Below are 16,175 nucleotides of genomic sequence, written 5' to 3'. Positions count from 1 at the left end.
CACGCACACACATGCACACGCAAGCAAAAACTGTTTTTAAGTGAAGAATAAGAGCACAGCTATAGACCATGACAGTATAGACTCAGACTCTTTCCTCAGCTGGGAAAGGCTGTCTCTGATTAGCTGGGACACCTCCCCCTTCCTTTGAATAACCCCCCTGTTAATACTGAAGCAGACCTACATCACTATATTGATTCCACCACCCCACTATGAAGCTTTGTTTGATATGATAACACTCTCCTGTGCTCACACACACACACACAACACACACACGCACACACACACGCACCCACACACCCACACACAAACCCACGCACACACATCCACACTGCAATTAAGACACTCTCCTTAATGCACAGACTTTGTGGGTGTTTGACTTGCATGATAGTGTATGCATGATGGCCCACATATAACATAGACCTTGTGTGACACACACACACACACACACACACACACACACACACACACACACACACACACACACACACACACACACACACACATACACCAGCAAAAAAAACACTTTGGGTCCCCACCAGTGAAGGCCCCCCCCCCTCTTTTCTCCACCTTGGGGGATTCTGCCGTCCTAACACTGATGGAGCAGCTGTCGGTGGGCCCACACACCTCTCCATCTCCCTCTGTCTCCCCGTCCATCCAACCCTCCATCCCTCTGGGACGGCCCACGTGGGGGCATGGGGTTTGTGTGTGTGTGTGTGTATGTGTGTGAGTGTGTGTGTGTGTGTGTACATTAAGCGACAGAGGGAGGGGGGCCACTTGGGAATGTTGATGAATTAGTGATTAGGATTGACAGCGCATCTGTGATGGGCCACCGCCTCATACGCCTTCATCTCTCTTTTCCTCTCTCCCTTCCCTTTCTCTCTCTCTCTCTCTCTCTCTCGCTCTCTCTCTCTCTCTGTCTGACTCTTTTTGTCTCTCTCTCTCCTCTGTCTCTCTCTCTCTCTCCTCAAACCTCATCTCCTCTCTCTCTTTCCCTCTCTCTCTCTTCTCTCTCATCTATATCTCTCTCTCTGACTCTGTCTCTCTCTCTCTCTGTCTCTCTCTCTCTCTCTCTCTCTTCGTCCATACATCCTATAAACTCTCACCTTGTCTTCTTCAACCCCTCGGCCCCAACCCTCTCTCTCTCTCTCGCTCTCTCTCTCTCTCTCTCTCTCTCTCTTCATCTGGCTCTTTTGTCCTGCTGCCCCCCCATCCCCCAACCCGCGCCCCCTCACAATGTCTACCCTGCACACCTTATCACACTGCCCTAACACCCCCCCCCCACACACACACACACACATACACACCATCCTTTAGACAGATCTTCCATATCTTTCTCCTGTTCTTTTGTCTACCAACCCACCAGTGCCCACAGCTCCTCTAAACACACACACACACACACACACACACACACACACACACAGCCTGCTGTCTTTGTCTACCATCTCCTATAATGTACTATTGATTGCTGAGATGGTTGGTGAGGTAAGGCCTGGGCGGGTCACCCCCGTGGTAGGAGCTAAACGTGGGGCTGCAGGGGCCAGTGGACGGGCTCACACCGCACGTGGGGCGGGGGTGGAGGGAGAGGTGGAGCGCAGGACACACACTCACCTGCTCGTGGCTCTGCGGGGGAGTCGACCCAGATGACGGAGCTCATGGTAACTTTGGGTTCCTTTGACCCATTTCAGTGGTCTTGGAGGAGGGCTGGTCAGCTGGTGTGGAGTTAATGGCAGAGTGTTTTATGAGGAGTGAAGGCTGCCAGCAGGGACACAGGGATCAGGAGGAACGGAGGACATTGTGGAGGTCATCGTGTGTGTGTGTGTGTGTGTGTGTGTGTGTGTGTGTGTGTGTGTGTGTGTGTGCGCGTGTAAGTGCGTCATGATGACAGACCGGCCGGACTGTCTGTCATCTGGTTGGACCCATTTTACAGGATGAACATACTTTTGTCGTAATCTCATGTTTGATTTTCATCTCTTTTCCTCTCCACTCTATGTGTTTTGTTCTTTATTTTTATAATTAAAATATATTTGTGCATGCGTGTTTGTTGAACAATGATCCCCAACCCTGTCGTGCTCATGACTCACAGCAGATGGAGTTTAAACCCGTCAGACAGCATTCCCCTTTGTGTACAGCATTTCTGGTAAGGTATTCTGCAGTGTAACACACGAGTTATACTCAGCAATGCTTTTCTCTAAGTGTTGTTTGCGATGGCTGGCGTTTCAATGGACCTGTAGTGGTTGTCAGCATTACAGGCTTTTCGATAATACACACTTTGGCATAAGTAAATTACAGGCTGAACCATAAAAGGTGTGTGAAGTTGGGGGTGTTGACCGATTATTTTTTGCCATCAGTCCTAGACATTAGACGTGTTTACCTGTTAGACAGTAGACAGCGTCAATTTTTTTTTTTCATTTTATATTTTCAAAGTGAAACTATTCCAACCGAGGTGGACCGACTAGCCTACAACATTCTGCGTCGATTTGTTAAAGCAATATCAGATCAACAGGCCCAAGAGCCAAAGTCAAATAACTCGGTCTGCTGACACTGGCGTGGTGGGGTCGGTCTTTACGACCCCTCACTTGTGTTTCCTACACTCCCGTTCAAAGACGAGTAGGGGGAGGAAGCCCCAGCATCCACACGCTGTTCGCTCTGCCTCTACTGGTTCGTGTCGGTGGTGGGACCTCCTGAGCGCCCGTCGACCACGAGCCTCTGATGGTGATCCGCGCTTCACGCACACAGCAGCAGCAGCGGTCGCGGAGGGGGGGGGGGGCGGTGCAGAAAGGACGCGCGGCGTGGAGAGGAGGACGGCGCTGCTCCATCAGTGCGATGCTCCCTCCATCAGTGTGATGCTCCCTTGTGTTGGAGTGTTCGCTGAGAGAGGACCGCATACGTAGAGAACCTCGCCGTACGCTTCGACTGTAGCCCACGCTGCTGATCATCGGTGAGTACGAGCCTGTCGAGTCGCGGATCATTGTAGGGCTGTATCGTTTTATCCCGACGCGTTTGTTTACGTTAGCGATAGCCTATTTTGTTTTGCATTCGGATTAAAAAAGCGAATTCAGCAGAGCCGACACTGATACAAGTTGATCGCATGATGCGTTTGGTGTGAATGTGTTTGCTCATGCAGCCGACACGTTGTGTTATTATCCTACGCGAACACATCGACCATGTTGGCTCTGGTCGCCGCAACGCAACGATTTTCTCCCTTGTGTGTGAAGGCAGACTGGATATCGGGGCAGCATCAACATTGCGGGAGCTGGGATGCAGTGAATGTGTTTTTTTCTCTCTCTCACGAGAAGGAGGAAAAGAAAAGCTCTTCCGCTGCTAGGAGTACAAGTCGATCTTGAAACGCTACCGCGGTCTATTTGAGGGGGAAATAAAGACACCGGCCTCGGCTGAGAGCGAGTTATGTCTCCCAGCCATTCAGTTGTCATGGTTACTGGCTCTAGGAGGCTGGGAGAACGTGGCTGTGTGTCTAGCACACATCCAGCTCCCTCTCTCACGGTCCCCATATGTGTGTGTGTGTGTGTGTGTGTGTGTGTGTGTGTGTGTGTGTGTGAGAGAGAATGTGTATATGTGAGTGGGTTGGTGGGTATTTGCGTGCATTGTGTGTGTGTGTGTGTGTGTGTGTGTGTGTGTGTGTGTGTGTGTGTGTGTGCTTGTATCTGTTTATGCTTGCATATACACAGTATGAGTACCTTTAGTGTTTGGCAAATTGAAAACCGAACGATCCTTACCTTGGAAGACAGTAGCACAACGCTAGACGTATGCTCTGTGGAGATACTGAGCGCTGATAAAACAGGTGTTTAATGGTAGCTCATTTCACTGCAGAGACACGGCGCTATTATCCTAATTACAGACATTCGCACCCGTACTATCTACATCCCTGCTCCCAGAAGTGCTCTAAATCTCCAGCAGTATGCTCTGAAATGTCTTCATAATGAAACTGAACCGTCAGACGCCCAGACACACCACCACACGGTCCAGGAGAAAACACTAGTGTCTATTTCTGTACCCCCTCCCGCCCATATGATTCCTTTAGAAAGCAGGGGGATAGCCCTATACACATATACGAGGCTGAGGCACTATAGCAGGGCCTGAAGCGACCCTAATGGTTATAGCCAGCGTAAAGGGTGAAGACAAAGCTAGCTGTTGACCTTGATGGCAGGGATAGAAGTGATATATCGGGGCAGTTTGGGGGAGGCTGCTGCTTTTAAACCAGTGGGCCCTGGGGTTACCCAGGAGAAGGCTCTGTTGTCCCGGGGTTGTGTGACATGCATGCAGGCAGACAGGAAGAGAGAGAGGCGGGGAAAAAACAAAAAAAAACAACAACCTGGAAGCGATCCAGTAGCACCTCTCTCCATTCCCCGCTTCTGTCCAGCAATTAGGAAAAGTCTCACACACACATCCTGGCTTTCCTCCTACTCCTCCTCATTGTATAGCTCGAAGACGGCAGCGTTCTCCCAACCCGCCGCCGGTGTAGGCCGTGGCCCAGGACCCTGGTTGGGTGCACATGCTGTTGTGTCTACCGCAGTGCCACCCCAGTGCTGCAGACCCCCAAAGCAAAGCAAAGACCCCCCAAGCAAAGGGGTGGGGTCAATTGGTCACCTCTATTACGAGGCAGCCTTTATTCAATGGATCTTCCATAGACCGCGGGGGAGGGGCGACATGGAGGCAGAGACATGGATAGCTAAACCGTTATGGAGATGGTTCTCTCAGGACAGCCACAGGACTATATTTGAACACGTTGTAGGCAGTGGTGTTCTCAGGTCAAAGGTGTCCGACAACAGCCCGTTTATCAGGGGGCCCTGTAGGCCCTGTTGCTATCTGTGATGCACAGTGAATATAATACCCAGAAATAAGTGAATGTAGACTTTAAAGGCCAGTTCCGGTCTGGGTGATTCAACGGTTGGCTTCATCACAACCTGAGCGCTGTGCCGCAAACACAAACACCAGCTGGAGCACTTTGGCGTATTGATTCCAGAAGACACAAGTGTTATTGCTGTTGTTTACACTGACGGAGGAAGATCCACCACCCAAATGTCATTTTGAAATGGGAAGTTCTGCCTCTGATTCCCTCCGGTCTGGACCATCACCAGAGCAGCATGTAGCACTGCGATGGGGCTGAGGCCAGCTTCCAAAGGGTTCAACATAGCAGCGAGGTGGAGGCCTTGTTAGTTTTAGAGAGCGCTGTCTGCCACAACACCCTGGCCAATGAGGCAACTAGAAGCTTCCACCAGCAGCATTTCACCCTGTATGGAATCTGGTGGCTAGTCACTGTGTTTCACCGATGCTCCAATAGCGCCTGATGGTGTATGTAACAGTATATAGCCTGCTGCTGCTGCATACACTATGCTCAACAGATGGATGCCCTTTGCTATGGTGGTCTCTGCTCATAGCATTATGGACCATCACAACACATCCACATAAAGTCCTCTGTTGCATAATACATGGCCCAACATGGTGGCTATGGATAATCTTCACTTCTGGAGATTAAAAATGGATGTAATGCAATCATTCAATGAGTCCGTTCAGGATTATCTGTACAATGATGTGGATTGAGCAACTGGAGTTTAAAATCCTATTTGTTTTTTACGTTTTCTTGCAAATTAGCTGATACACTTAAAATGAACGACCTCTGCTAATACACCCAGAAGGTGTCCTTCACACCACCTGGTGAGACGCCCCTCGTCTGCTCACTAGACAAACGAAAGACAAGACAAGTGGGCCCGGAAAATGACTTGCACTTCCCACTGCAATAAAGAAGTAGGTCAGAGACACTGAGCGGTTAATTAGCCGACCCCCCCCTGGTTGGCTTGATGACGGATGGATGACTGCAGCCCTGACGTGCATCGCACCGGCCCTTATTTTAAAGCTGGTAAAATGCTCTGTCTCCAATCAGGGCCATCCTGGAGCCCTGATTGCCACCACCTCATCTACCTGGCCCCTGGCCCACCAACCCCCGGGCTTTATGGAGCAATCATTCCTATAACTCCCAGCGGCCCCCTGAGCTGCCTCTAAGGAATTAATAACACCTCTAACATTTTTTTTATTTTACTTTTCGAGAGAGAGAGAGAGAGAGAGAGAGAGAGATGTGTGTCTCTTTGTGAGTGTGTGTAAGATCGACATCAAGAAATGCAGACTAGCACACACACAAGGTAGAATAACAAGTCAAAGATAAGAGTGATATATTAACAGACATTATCATTCTTTCAACCAAGTCAATCACAAACCTGATTGGTATAGGAGTTCCTGATTGGCTAACGCTTCGGTGGTAGTTAATGAGAATGGATAAGGCATAACGGTCTTTGGCTTTATCAATGACTTCCACAATTCTGCTGACAAAAGTGGAAAGTTTGAAAATCTACACACGTTTTTTCAACAATTAATCGCTCCAGTCAATGGCTCACTTAAGAACAAAAACATCAGAAGCAGACGTCTAGGGATAAGGGAGAGCGGTCTACATAAATTAGAGTATTTCTCGAGGCAGGAGGGAGAAAGACACACATGGGGTTCAGCAGAACGAGGATGATTCAGCACTAGAATTACAAAGTTTCTTGTGTCATTTTTTTTACCGTTTAGTGTCGGAAAATGTTCCTTTGTTTTGCCACTGTTAGCACATTTAAATGTGGGCTAATTTGTGCAAATGAGTTTGTGTAATCGCTTCAATGATTGCAAAGTAGTACGCAATTATGAGTGTGTGCTGCGTTCAGTTGGCTGGTGCTACTGGCATCACCAGTCCATTCAGTCAACATGCTGTTTCTAAGTGGTTCCTTGTTTGTTGATTAGGTTCCGTGTTCCTATAGACATAATACTTTCTCACATACTTTATGACACAGAGTCGTCAAATGGGGAATTCTCAGTAACGGGATGTACTGGTAGACGATTCAATGTCCCGCTCACCACAGATAGACCGCAGAGCAGCAGACACACTGCGCTGCTCAGCGACCAAAGGTCAAACAACGCAAACACCGCTCTCGTTCCGCTCGGTGAAAACAAGTCCAGGCTCTCGCTGGCTTTCTGCTGGATTCAGGCCTTGTGAGCAGAGGGGTCGGAATCAGGGGAGGATCAGTGGTCCACCATTTAAGATTCACCGGAGCTCATTGGGAAAAGGAAACTCCTTTGATTTATAAGACGGGACATACGTTCAGGGCGTCGGCATAGGCGCTTTAATGAGGTAGGAAGACACAAACCGACGTCCACCAACGAATGGGCCCAGAGGGTACGACAGCAGCTACACCTCTCTGCTGCTGTGACCGTTGACACAGTTCTGACCGTGCACTGCTAGTGCTGTGGTTGTTGTAGTAGAACAGTATAGTACTGCAGTATTGTGTTGTGTCTCTCGCTCCTGATGATTCAGCACTGCTCTGCTCTCTATGGATTCTCTGTTTATCAGAGAGATATGGTCGCAGGCAGTTTGATAGTAAGCGTTCTGCGCCTCTGTCTCCCTATCTCTCTCTAGCGCTCTCTCTCTCTCCCACTCTAACCTAATTCTGCTACGGGCAGTCTGCATCAGGGACGAACGCTAATAGACTTAAAGACGGTATCGGTATTCAATGTCTTTCCCCATATAGACAGAGTGGGATGTGTTCCAAACGTGCTATCATACCTTCTCCCAGCCACTTCATTTGTTCTGCTTCCTGCACACAGAGACAGGAAGAGCTCTTTCAGACGTCTCTTAAGCGTGAACATTGATCCCCAGACTGCAGCTCTGTGTCTGAGCTATTCACAAAAACAGTGGATGAGATTGACTTTTACACATCAGCGCTTAAGTTAAGTTTCATTGATACCCCTGCTATAGTATATGATCTCTTTACTGTTTAACGTCATTCTCACATCAAGTATGTAATCTTGCCAGAGCAGTGACATACAAATGAGAGGATTTACACATCTTAAGTAAATCCACCATTAACAGCATCGCACATGTTTGGATGGAAACATCTCCATTTTTTTGGCAACTATTTCTGTCTAACGTGAAAATGCTATTTCCTCAGTGGATGAGCAGGGGTGTTCCCACATGAAGGGCAGAGATATGATGGATAGTTCTGGAACATCAGACAGGCTCCTGAGTCCCTGGAGGTCTATGCTCTGCATCTTCATTGATCAAAGCACTGATTTGGAGTAGATTGCTCATTTACCATTCATTTGGAAGAGAGAGAGAAAGAGAGAGAGAGAGAGAGAGAGAGAGAGAGTCTAGAACATTCCAACAGGACTCTACTGGGGCTTTATGGAGCAATCCGCTTTCCTTGTCTGCCTGTCTGTCGTCCTTAAGTCTCCTCACTCTAGCTTTCCTTGCTCTCCTTTTTTAAGGCTCCTTTGGGCCTCGTTTGGCTTAGGAGACAAACTGTTTCACACAGATACACACGCACACACACATGCACTGTGCACACACACACACACACACACACACACACACACACACACACACACACACACACACACACACACACACACACACACACACACACACACAGGCCTATATTTGTACCTATACCCCCAAGACTTACTCGGTGGGAAGGTGTCCTCTATCTCTACCTACAGCCGGTAAAATATACAAACTCACGTCAGGGGTCCTAGCCAGCTCCTTCCTGTAGCTCTCCTCCCATCAATATGTCCATTTAACTCTCCCTCTCCCTCCCCCTCTCTCTCCCTCCTCCTTGTGTCCTGTTCCATCCGTGTCTCTCTCTCACCAGGGAGGAAGTCTAAATAGCCAACCCGCCCCCCTCCCAGTCCAGAAGAGCCGTTCTGAATCTTCATCGTCCTCCACCCCCCCCTACACACACACACACACACACACACACACACAGCAGCACACAGCGAACCATGACCGAGGAGGGGCGCACCCTGCCCCAGTCCTCCTCCTCCGCCCCCCCCGACCCAGAGGAGCCCGGGGCCCCCGCCCCCCGCCCGGACCAGGACCCGGGCCGGACTGAGGGGGAGCGAGGTGACGCGGGACAGGGGGAGGACAGCCCACAGGGGGAGACGGTCCCGCAGGGAGGAGAGGAAGGAGTAAGGGAAGAGGAGGAGGAGGAGGAGGAGGAGGGGACGAGAGACGGCCCGGGACAGGAGGGCCCAGAACAGGAGGGCACGGGGCAGGAGGCCCCTGTGGAGGGCCCGGGTTGTGAGGGCCGGGGACTCGAGGCCCCTGTGGAGGGCCAGGGGTGCGAGGCCCCTGTGGAGGGCCAGGGGTGCGAGGCCCCTGTGGAGGGCCAGGGGCGCGAGGCCCCTGCGGAGGGGGAGACGACGGGAGGAGCGGAGCAGACGGAGGTGGTCAAGGACGGAGAGGAGGGAAACGGGACCGGAGCTCAGGAGAGCCGGCCTCAGCCTCCACAGGCGGAGCGGTGAGTCAGGGACACACCCCCCCAGGCCCGGACACAGTACCGCTAGTTTACGGAGAATGACTAGGGGTGGTGAGACTAGGTAGCTGCCCTTATGACAAGCTATATTACCTACAGACACATGGTATGACAAGAGGGGATGGATTACATTACATGGGCTGAAATATGGGTTGTGTTAATGACAACCAACTCGTGTCTCAATGATCAGTTAGTTAGGCCCCTGCCTTCTTGGGGTTAACGCTGAGAAATTAGAAGCTTGTTTGAGCTAACAACATGTTGTCGGCCCATTTGCTCTCTTCCCACTAACCCCTAACCCACCTACATCGCCATGGTGCAAAACACATCGCAAGGCCTGATTCAGATTAACCCACGTTGTTGGTTGTTCAATTACAAACGGGATAATGGATGGGAAGGGAAACGCATGAGAGATCAGAAGTGCATCCGAGGTGACTCACAAGCCTCCACAAACCACCGCTGCTAATGAATAATAAACAACCAATTCTCAGGAGAGGATATACTCATCAGAGCAAAGTTCCAAGTTGATCTGTGAGAGAAGAACTGGGGAAACAAACTTCCCTAGCCTTGGTCTCAGTCGAGTGTGTTGAAGTAACAGAGGAAAGCATGACGGGACTCACTGCAGCCTGTAGGGAGACTGTGAGATGAAACATAGATGTGTATCTTATACTGGTACGAGGTCATATCGTAGCAGCATCTATTTTAATGTCAAGATTTTAATGGTTGGGAAAAAAAACAAGTCAATGTATTTTATTTATAATATACGTTTTTTAACCTTTAGTTGTTTCAGTGATAGCTATCATAAATATGTTTAATGATGGATGTCATGCATATTTGGATGTACTTCCATTCCATTATTCCTTTGTTGTCCAAAGTAAAGATGTGTGATTTCAAAAAGGTTCTACAGCAAAGGCTGTCTACTCTATGTATCACGTAGACATTATTTTTAAACATTTCATCTGTCAGTGTGTCTGGGGAGGCTATTGGTTCAAATACTAGCTCTCTCTCCTGAATGAAAAGTAATTATGACTGGAATGTTTTTCCTGGAGTGATTTTCTTTTCTCCCTTTTTTTATTTTTCCATATTCCTTCTCCTCCCTCCCCTCCCCTCTCCTCCCCTCTCCTTTCCTCTTCCTCTCCCCTCCTTCCCTCTCCTCTCCTCCCCTCCCCTCTCCTTTCCTCTCCTCTCCTCCTTTCCTCTTCCTCTCCTCTCCTCTCCTCTCCTCTCCTCTCTCCTCTCCTTTCCTCTTCCTCTCCCCTCCTCTCCCCTCCTTTCCTCTCCTCTCCTTTCCTCTCCTCTCCTCTCCTCCTTTCCTCTTCCTCTCCTCTCCTCTCCTCTCCTCCCCTCTCCTCCCCTCCTTTCCTCTTCCTCTCTTCTCTCCTCTCCTCTCCTCTCCTCTTCTCCTCTCCCCCCCGCTCTTCTCCCCTCTCAGACTAGAGAATGGGATAGAGGAGCAGAAGGAGGACGAGGACGAGGAGGAGCAGGAAGGAGCAGGCCAGCCGCCGCCCAGGCAGGCCCACCTGGACGCCTTCAGCTCCAACTTCGAATCCTCGGTAGAACAGGCCGTCATGGAGGTGGGGGAGGAGGAGGAGGAGGAGGAGGAGGAGGAGGAGGAGGAGGAGGTCGGCGAGGCCCAGCCTTTAGGGCCCACAAGTCAGACCCAGGACAGCTTCAGCTCCACCTTCGAGGAGATCGTTGAGCAGGTGGACGGGCGGGAGGAAGAGGAGGAGGAGGAGGAGGAAGAGGAGGGGGGGGAGGGGAGGGACCCAGGTGAGGGGGACGGGCGGGGGGGCAGCAGGGACGGCTTCAGCTCCACCTTCGAGCGCATCGTGGAGTCGGCGCTGCTGAGGGGCGGGACCTGCTACAGCAGCCTGGACTCGCTGGACGTGCTGTCGCTCAACGACGAGACGGACAGCTGCGTGAGCTTCGAGGCGCCGCTGACGCCGCTCATCCAGCAGAGGGCCTTCGCCCAGGGGCCCGAGCCGCTGGAGCCCGAGCTGGCCACCGTGGAGGAGCACGAGGGGGCCGAGGCCGGGGGGCCCGAGGGCAGCGGGGTCTGGGGCAGGACGGACCCCCCCGGGCACGGCGCCGGTGCGGGGAGCCCCCTGCGGACCACCATCCCGGGGAGCCGGTCGGAGTGTGTGCTCAGCCAGCCCGGGCGCTGGGACACGGCCAACGGATACCACACGGACCCCCGCGGGGCCCCGGAGGAACGCTCTGGAGACCTTGGGACCACCGGCAGGTGAGGAGGAGCCTGCGTTAGCATCTTCTACTTCCTTAGCCTAGGTAGCGTCCACTGTCTCCATAGGGACTAACAGCTGATTGGTGTATGTGTTGTCAATGTGTTCACAGTGGTTGTATCACATCATCATCCCAAATGACAAGACAAAGTACTGCTGTTTTATGGAGAATGACTAGGAACGTAAGGTTACCGTTAGTAATACTCGTACGTCAGTAGTACTCTTATGACAAGCTTTATTATCTACAGACACATGATATTAGAAGAGTGAATGGATTGCATTTCACGGGCTGAAATTGTGTTGTATTAACGACAACCAACTCGTACCAAACAACATTGTCTCAATACTCCTTCTGGCCTTCTTGGGATTAACACTGAGAAATTAGATGCTGGTTCTGTTGCACGTGTTGTTAATGTGTTGTTGTACACTGTGGTAGTATCACAGCTTTAGGTTTTCTGGGTCATGCAGTTGTTCCTCATCGATCTTAATCCAACTAGAGGCCTGAGTTTGTCTTCTTGACCTCTGACTCCAGAGTCTCCACGTCCATGCTTTTATACTACTGATGTGTAAAATGAAACAGATCGATAGACTGTGTGTGTGTGTGTGTGTGTGTGTGTGTGTGTGTGTGTGTGTGTGTGTGTGTGTGTGTGTGTGTGTGTGTGTGTGTGTGTGTGTGGCTGTACAAACGCAATGAGGCCAGCAGGTGGCGTCCCTGGAGTCAGACCCAAGTCTGGTGTTTGTGTAGGTTTAGGGGGCGTGGTCTGGCTGAGACTGGCAGACCCCCCCCCCCAATGTCCACCACACACACACACACACACACACACACAGACACACACACACACATATGCAAAGTATAGGGAGGCGGTTGTGCTCACTTCCCTCCATGACCCTTGACATGGAGGGAAGTGATCAGGTCAAAAGGAAACACACAGGTCAAAGTAAAGCCACCACGATCCTATTGTTCTCTGCTGTTTGTTATGCTGCTCTGAGGGCCAATACAGACGAATGAACTGCTCTAGGAATGTGTGAATGTGTTGAACTGTGCATCAATGAGACTTCGGCAAGATGGCGGCAGCATTGGCGCATACGTTCCACTGACCAGCGCAGCTCAGGTCATATCTAGTCAGCATATCTATGCCACCCAGACCCCGTAGCAGCCTGCGTTTAGACGCACATCTCAGCTTAGACATTATCAAGTTTGGGAGAAAATGAGCCAGCGGTTTTGGGAACTGCAGCGTCTGACTTTGACCTCCTTATGCTCACTGAGCGGCACCATCAAACACAGAGACGCTCAGCTATTCCCCTCGTCTGGGTAATTTGGCGCCGGACACATTGACACAGCAAGGGTTTGAAGAGACCCTGGAGGCAGGGAACTATGGAGTTCCCCCTCCCACCCACCCATCAAACGACCATGCTTCCTCCGACCATAATTACACCGTCACAAGGATGGCTGTACACAGGGAAACAAACACAGTAACAAGGAACGGGCTGAGCCACAGCGACAACACCACAACACGTGTTTATGTTTATTATCTGTGATGGCACGCAAAAGATTATAAGAGAGTGACGATAAGTGAATGATCAGGCAGTGAGTTAGAGGTGAGCAAAAATTATTACATGTTTGTTTCGCCTTCATAACATTGTCCTGTTTTCCACTTTCGTGGTCAATGTGGTTAGCTTTGTGAGCCCATTTTTTTTTTTTATGAGATAATGACATATTGCATCAGTATCCTTACAGCCTGTGAGTGGGAATGTGGAATGCCAATAGATTATGGAGGGAACCTTAGAAGCTACGCGTCAATGAACATAACAAGAATAAACAAGAAAAGAAAAGATGAAAATAAAGGTCAGAGTAACCCCCAATCCCGCTCTCATCTCCACTGGGATTCCACATTCTGTTGAGTCTGGGCTTTTCTGTTATACTACCTGACCAGCAACCACCCCCCTCTCCCCGCGGCCACCATTTTGTCCCCCGTTTTCTGGTTCTACCTGCGCAAAACGCTACGCTAAAGGAGATGTGGGCTTATTAGCAGCAGCTGAGGCTTCTCCTGGACATTTCATTACCCTAATGGCACCCGGGTTTAGGGAGCAAGGAGGCCACTGGAGTACTGCGAACAGGAAGTGATAACAGGAACCATATGGGGAAACCAAAAGGCAGAAAACCGTAACGTGACCCGTGGCTGTCTGTCTGTCTGCCTGGTCACTGCGTAGCCCTGGTGACCTGTGGTTTAGCTCACACTCATAATGCACACTTACAGGTAAAATAACATAGCTGGCTCTCTGCTCTTGATGCTGCTAAGCTAGCTCTTTGGATTTGCCCCTTGGCTTTTCCCAGTGTATCCATGGTTTAGTCGGATTTGTAGAATGAATTAGGAATACTAGACGTCTACTCTCTCTCTCTCTCCCTCTCCCTCACTCTCGCTCTCCCTCTCTGGGTCTCTCTCCCCCCCCCCCCCTCTCTCTCTCTCTCTCTCTCTCTGACTATTCGGGTGCTCGCTCTCCCTTGCTCGCTCTCCTTCGACAGATGTTGTCCTTTAGGCACGGCCTAGCTTCCTGGCCACCAGCTCCTAGCTGAATGAGCTATTGTTTATGTCATGACATCATCGTCTTCAGCTTTCCTCTGCCCAGCAGGGTGCGCGCATGTGTGGCTCACGCTTGTGTGTGTGTGTGTGTTTGTGTGTGGGTGTGTGACCAACTAACAATCCAGCCGCTTAAACACTTAAATCTTTAGTGGATACATGTGCTGGGGTGTCTGAAAGGCATAGGCTAGGTTGTTTCATTATTGTTTTATATATTTACCACATCTTGATTTAATAATCATGCAATATATTTGTCATCATATCATAATATGGATTTTGTTAATGATTTTTTAATTTTTTTGGGCGTTGCAAATCAATAAATGCAATGTAGTCTCTACCTCTTGTTTGGACCTAGAAATGGTTTAAAGGTCCGAAAGGGTTTTCAGTGGAATTCTGGACAAATTACTTTTAATCTGCGGTCAAATGTGTAAACACAGCCAGGAGCGCGGTAACAAGCATCCTGTGTATTATCTGCAAAATCATTGTTTCCATCGCACAACTCTTGGAATCTAGCGCCAGAAAAACCCAACGATCTCAGTGAATGCAAGACGTGAATACCAGCTGTACTCTGTTCTCTGAAATCGCTGCGGTCCGTATGGGTTGTCTGGTCTCTGGTTGCATCATGCATGTATCTCCCTGCGTCCCAGCGGGTCTATCCCTCCCCCTGCCTCCCTCCCTGCTGCCTCCCTCCCTCCCTCCCCCTGTCCTCTCCCATGCCTTCTTTCAAGCCTTTATCTCACTTTCATCCTTTCCCTTCTTCCTGTCTCTCTTCTTCTCTTCCTCCCGCTCCCTTCCCTCCCTGCCACTTCAGCCATAGTGCTCCCGGTGTCTCTCTCTCTTTCTCTCTCTCTCCCTCTCCCTCTCCCTCTCCCTCTCTCTCTCTCTCTCTCTTTGGCGTGGTCCTGCGTTGTTCCACCTTGGGTCTCTGCAGGCCAGTACTCGGCTTCACCACGGGACGGAGCAGCAGCTGTGGAGCGACCAACGGGAACAACAACAACAGTCTCTCGGTCGTCCCTCAGTCTCTCGGTCGCCCCTCGGTCTCTCGGTCGCCCCGCCGTCACTCAGGGAGGAGGCAGACAAAAGGGAAGTCATTGGCACCGCGCGTCGGTTTGTCACGCCGGCCAGCCGTTCCGTCAGTCAGACAAGACAGCCATTCGGTCGTTCTGATCGGTTAGGGCCGAGTTAATTACCGAGAGACGCTTGGCAGGGAGCCAGCGCTTCATCAGGAGACGATGCGCGGTGACGCGTCTGGTGGCGACACGTCTGATGGATCGGCGCCGTGATTGGGTTCATCAGCCACACCTGTGCTGTTTACCTTGACGGCACCTCTGTGAAAGCAGGGTGTAATTCATCACACTCAATCTCACTTACACTATTAACGTGAGACATATAGCGAATGTTGTTGATGAGAAAATAGTGTGTCTGTTGATGCCCAGTGTTCATAAAATAAGAGTTAAATGAAACCACCCTACATAGAATTTCTCTTTGTTTCTTTATCTCTCTCTCTCTCTCTCTCTCTCTCTCTCTGTCTCTCTCTCTCTCTCTCTCTTTCTCTCCTCCTCTCGGTCTCCCACTAAAATGTATCTGCCTGAGAATGTCATTGGGTTGAACGACGACCTTAAAGTATGCTGTCTATGCACATAGTATAAACTTACCGAATAGTATCCACAGACAGACAGACAGACAGACAGACAGACAGACAGACAGACAAACTATAGTAGACGCCGCTCATCCGCGCAGGCGGTCATATATCCGTGAATCTTTCGGCATGTATATTCATATGCCTCTTGCACATTTGCATATGTGTGAAGAGCTCTGTGTTTGCTTGAATGTACACCGTATACGAGTGTGTGTCCTCCTCGCCCCCCCTCGCCCGGCACTCGCCCGCCCAGCAGATCTGAGCCCACCTCAGCAGATAACAGCCCCTGCTGCAGCTCTGCCTTCTGACTAACCTCTCCCATGTACACTGTTGGTGCACACACACATACACATACATACACATACAC

General features: G+C 50.4%; 1 protein-coding gene across 1 annotated transcript in view; it reads left to right on the top strand.

Moving 5' to 3' along the window:
* Nucleotides 1-2,257: 2,257 nt before the first annotated feature.
* psd2 (pleckstrin and Sec7 domain containing 2) overlaps nucleotides 2,258-16,175 on the top strand; it is a 38,474-nt gene continuing 24,556 nt past the window's right edge. Inside the window, exons 1-3 of the mRNA XM_079745001.1 lie at nucleotides 2,258-2,938; nucleotides 8,691-9,338; nucleotides 10,783-11,592. Coding sequence (XP_079601127.1) covers nucleotides 8,821-9,338; nucleotides 10,783-11,592 — 1,328 coding nt within the window. The 5' untranslated portion in view covers nucleotides 2,258-2,938; nucleotides 8,691-8,820. The remainder of the gene's footprint in view (nucleotides 2,939-8,690; nucleotides 9,339-10,782; nucleotides 11,593-16,175) is intronic.

Source organism: Pollachius pollachius, assembly GCF_949987615.1.
Source record: "Pollachius pollachius genome assembly, chromosome: 10".
Taxonomy (NCBI): Eukaryota; Metazoa; Chordata; class Actinopteri; order Gadiformes; family Gadidae; genus Pollachius; species Pollachius pollachius.
Note: the sequence above shows the minus strand (reverse complement) of the source record. Positions and strands in the feature narration are given on the sequence as shown.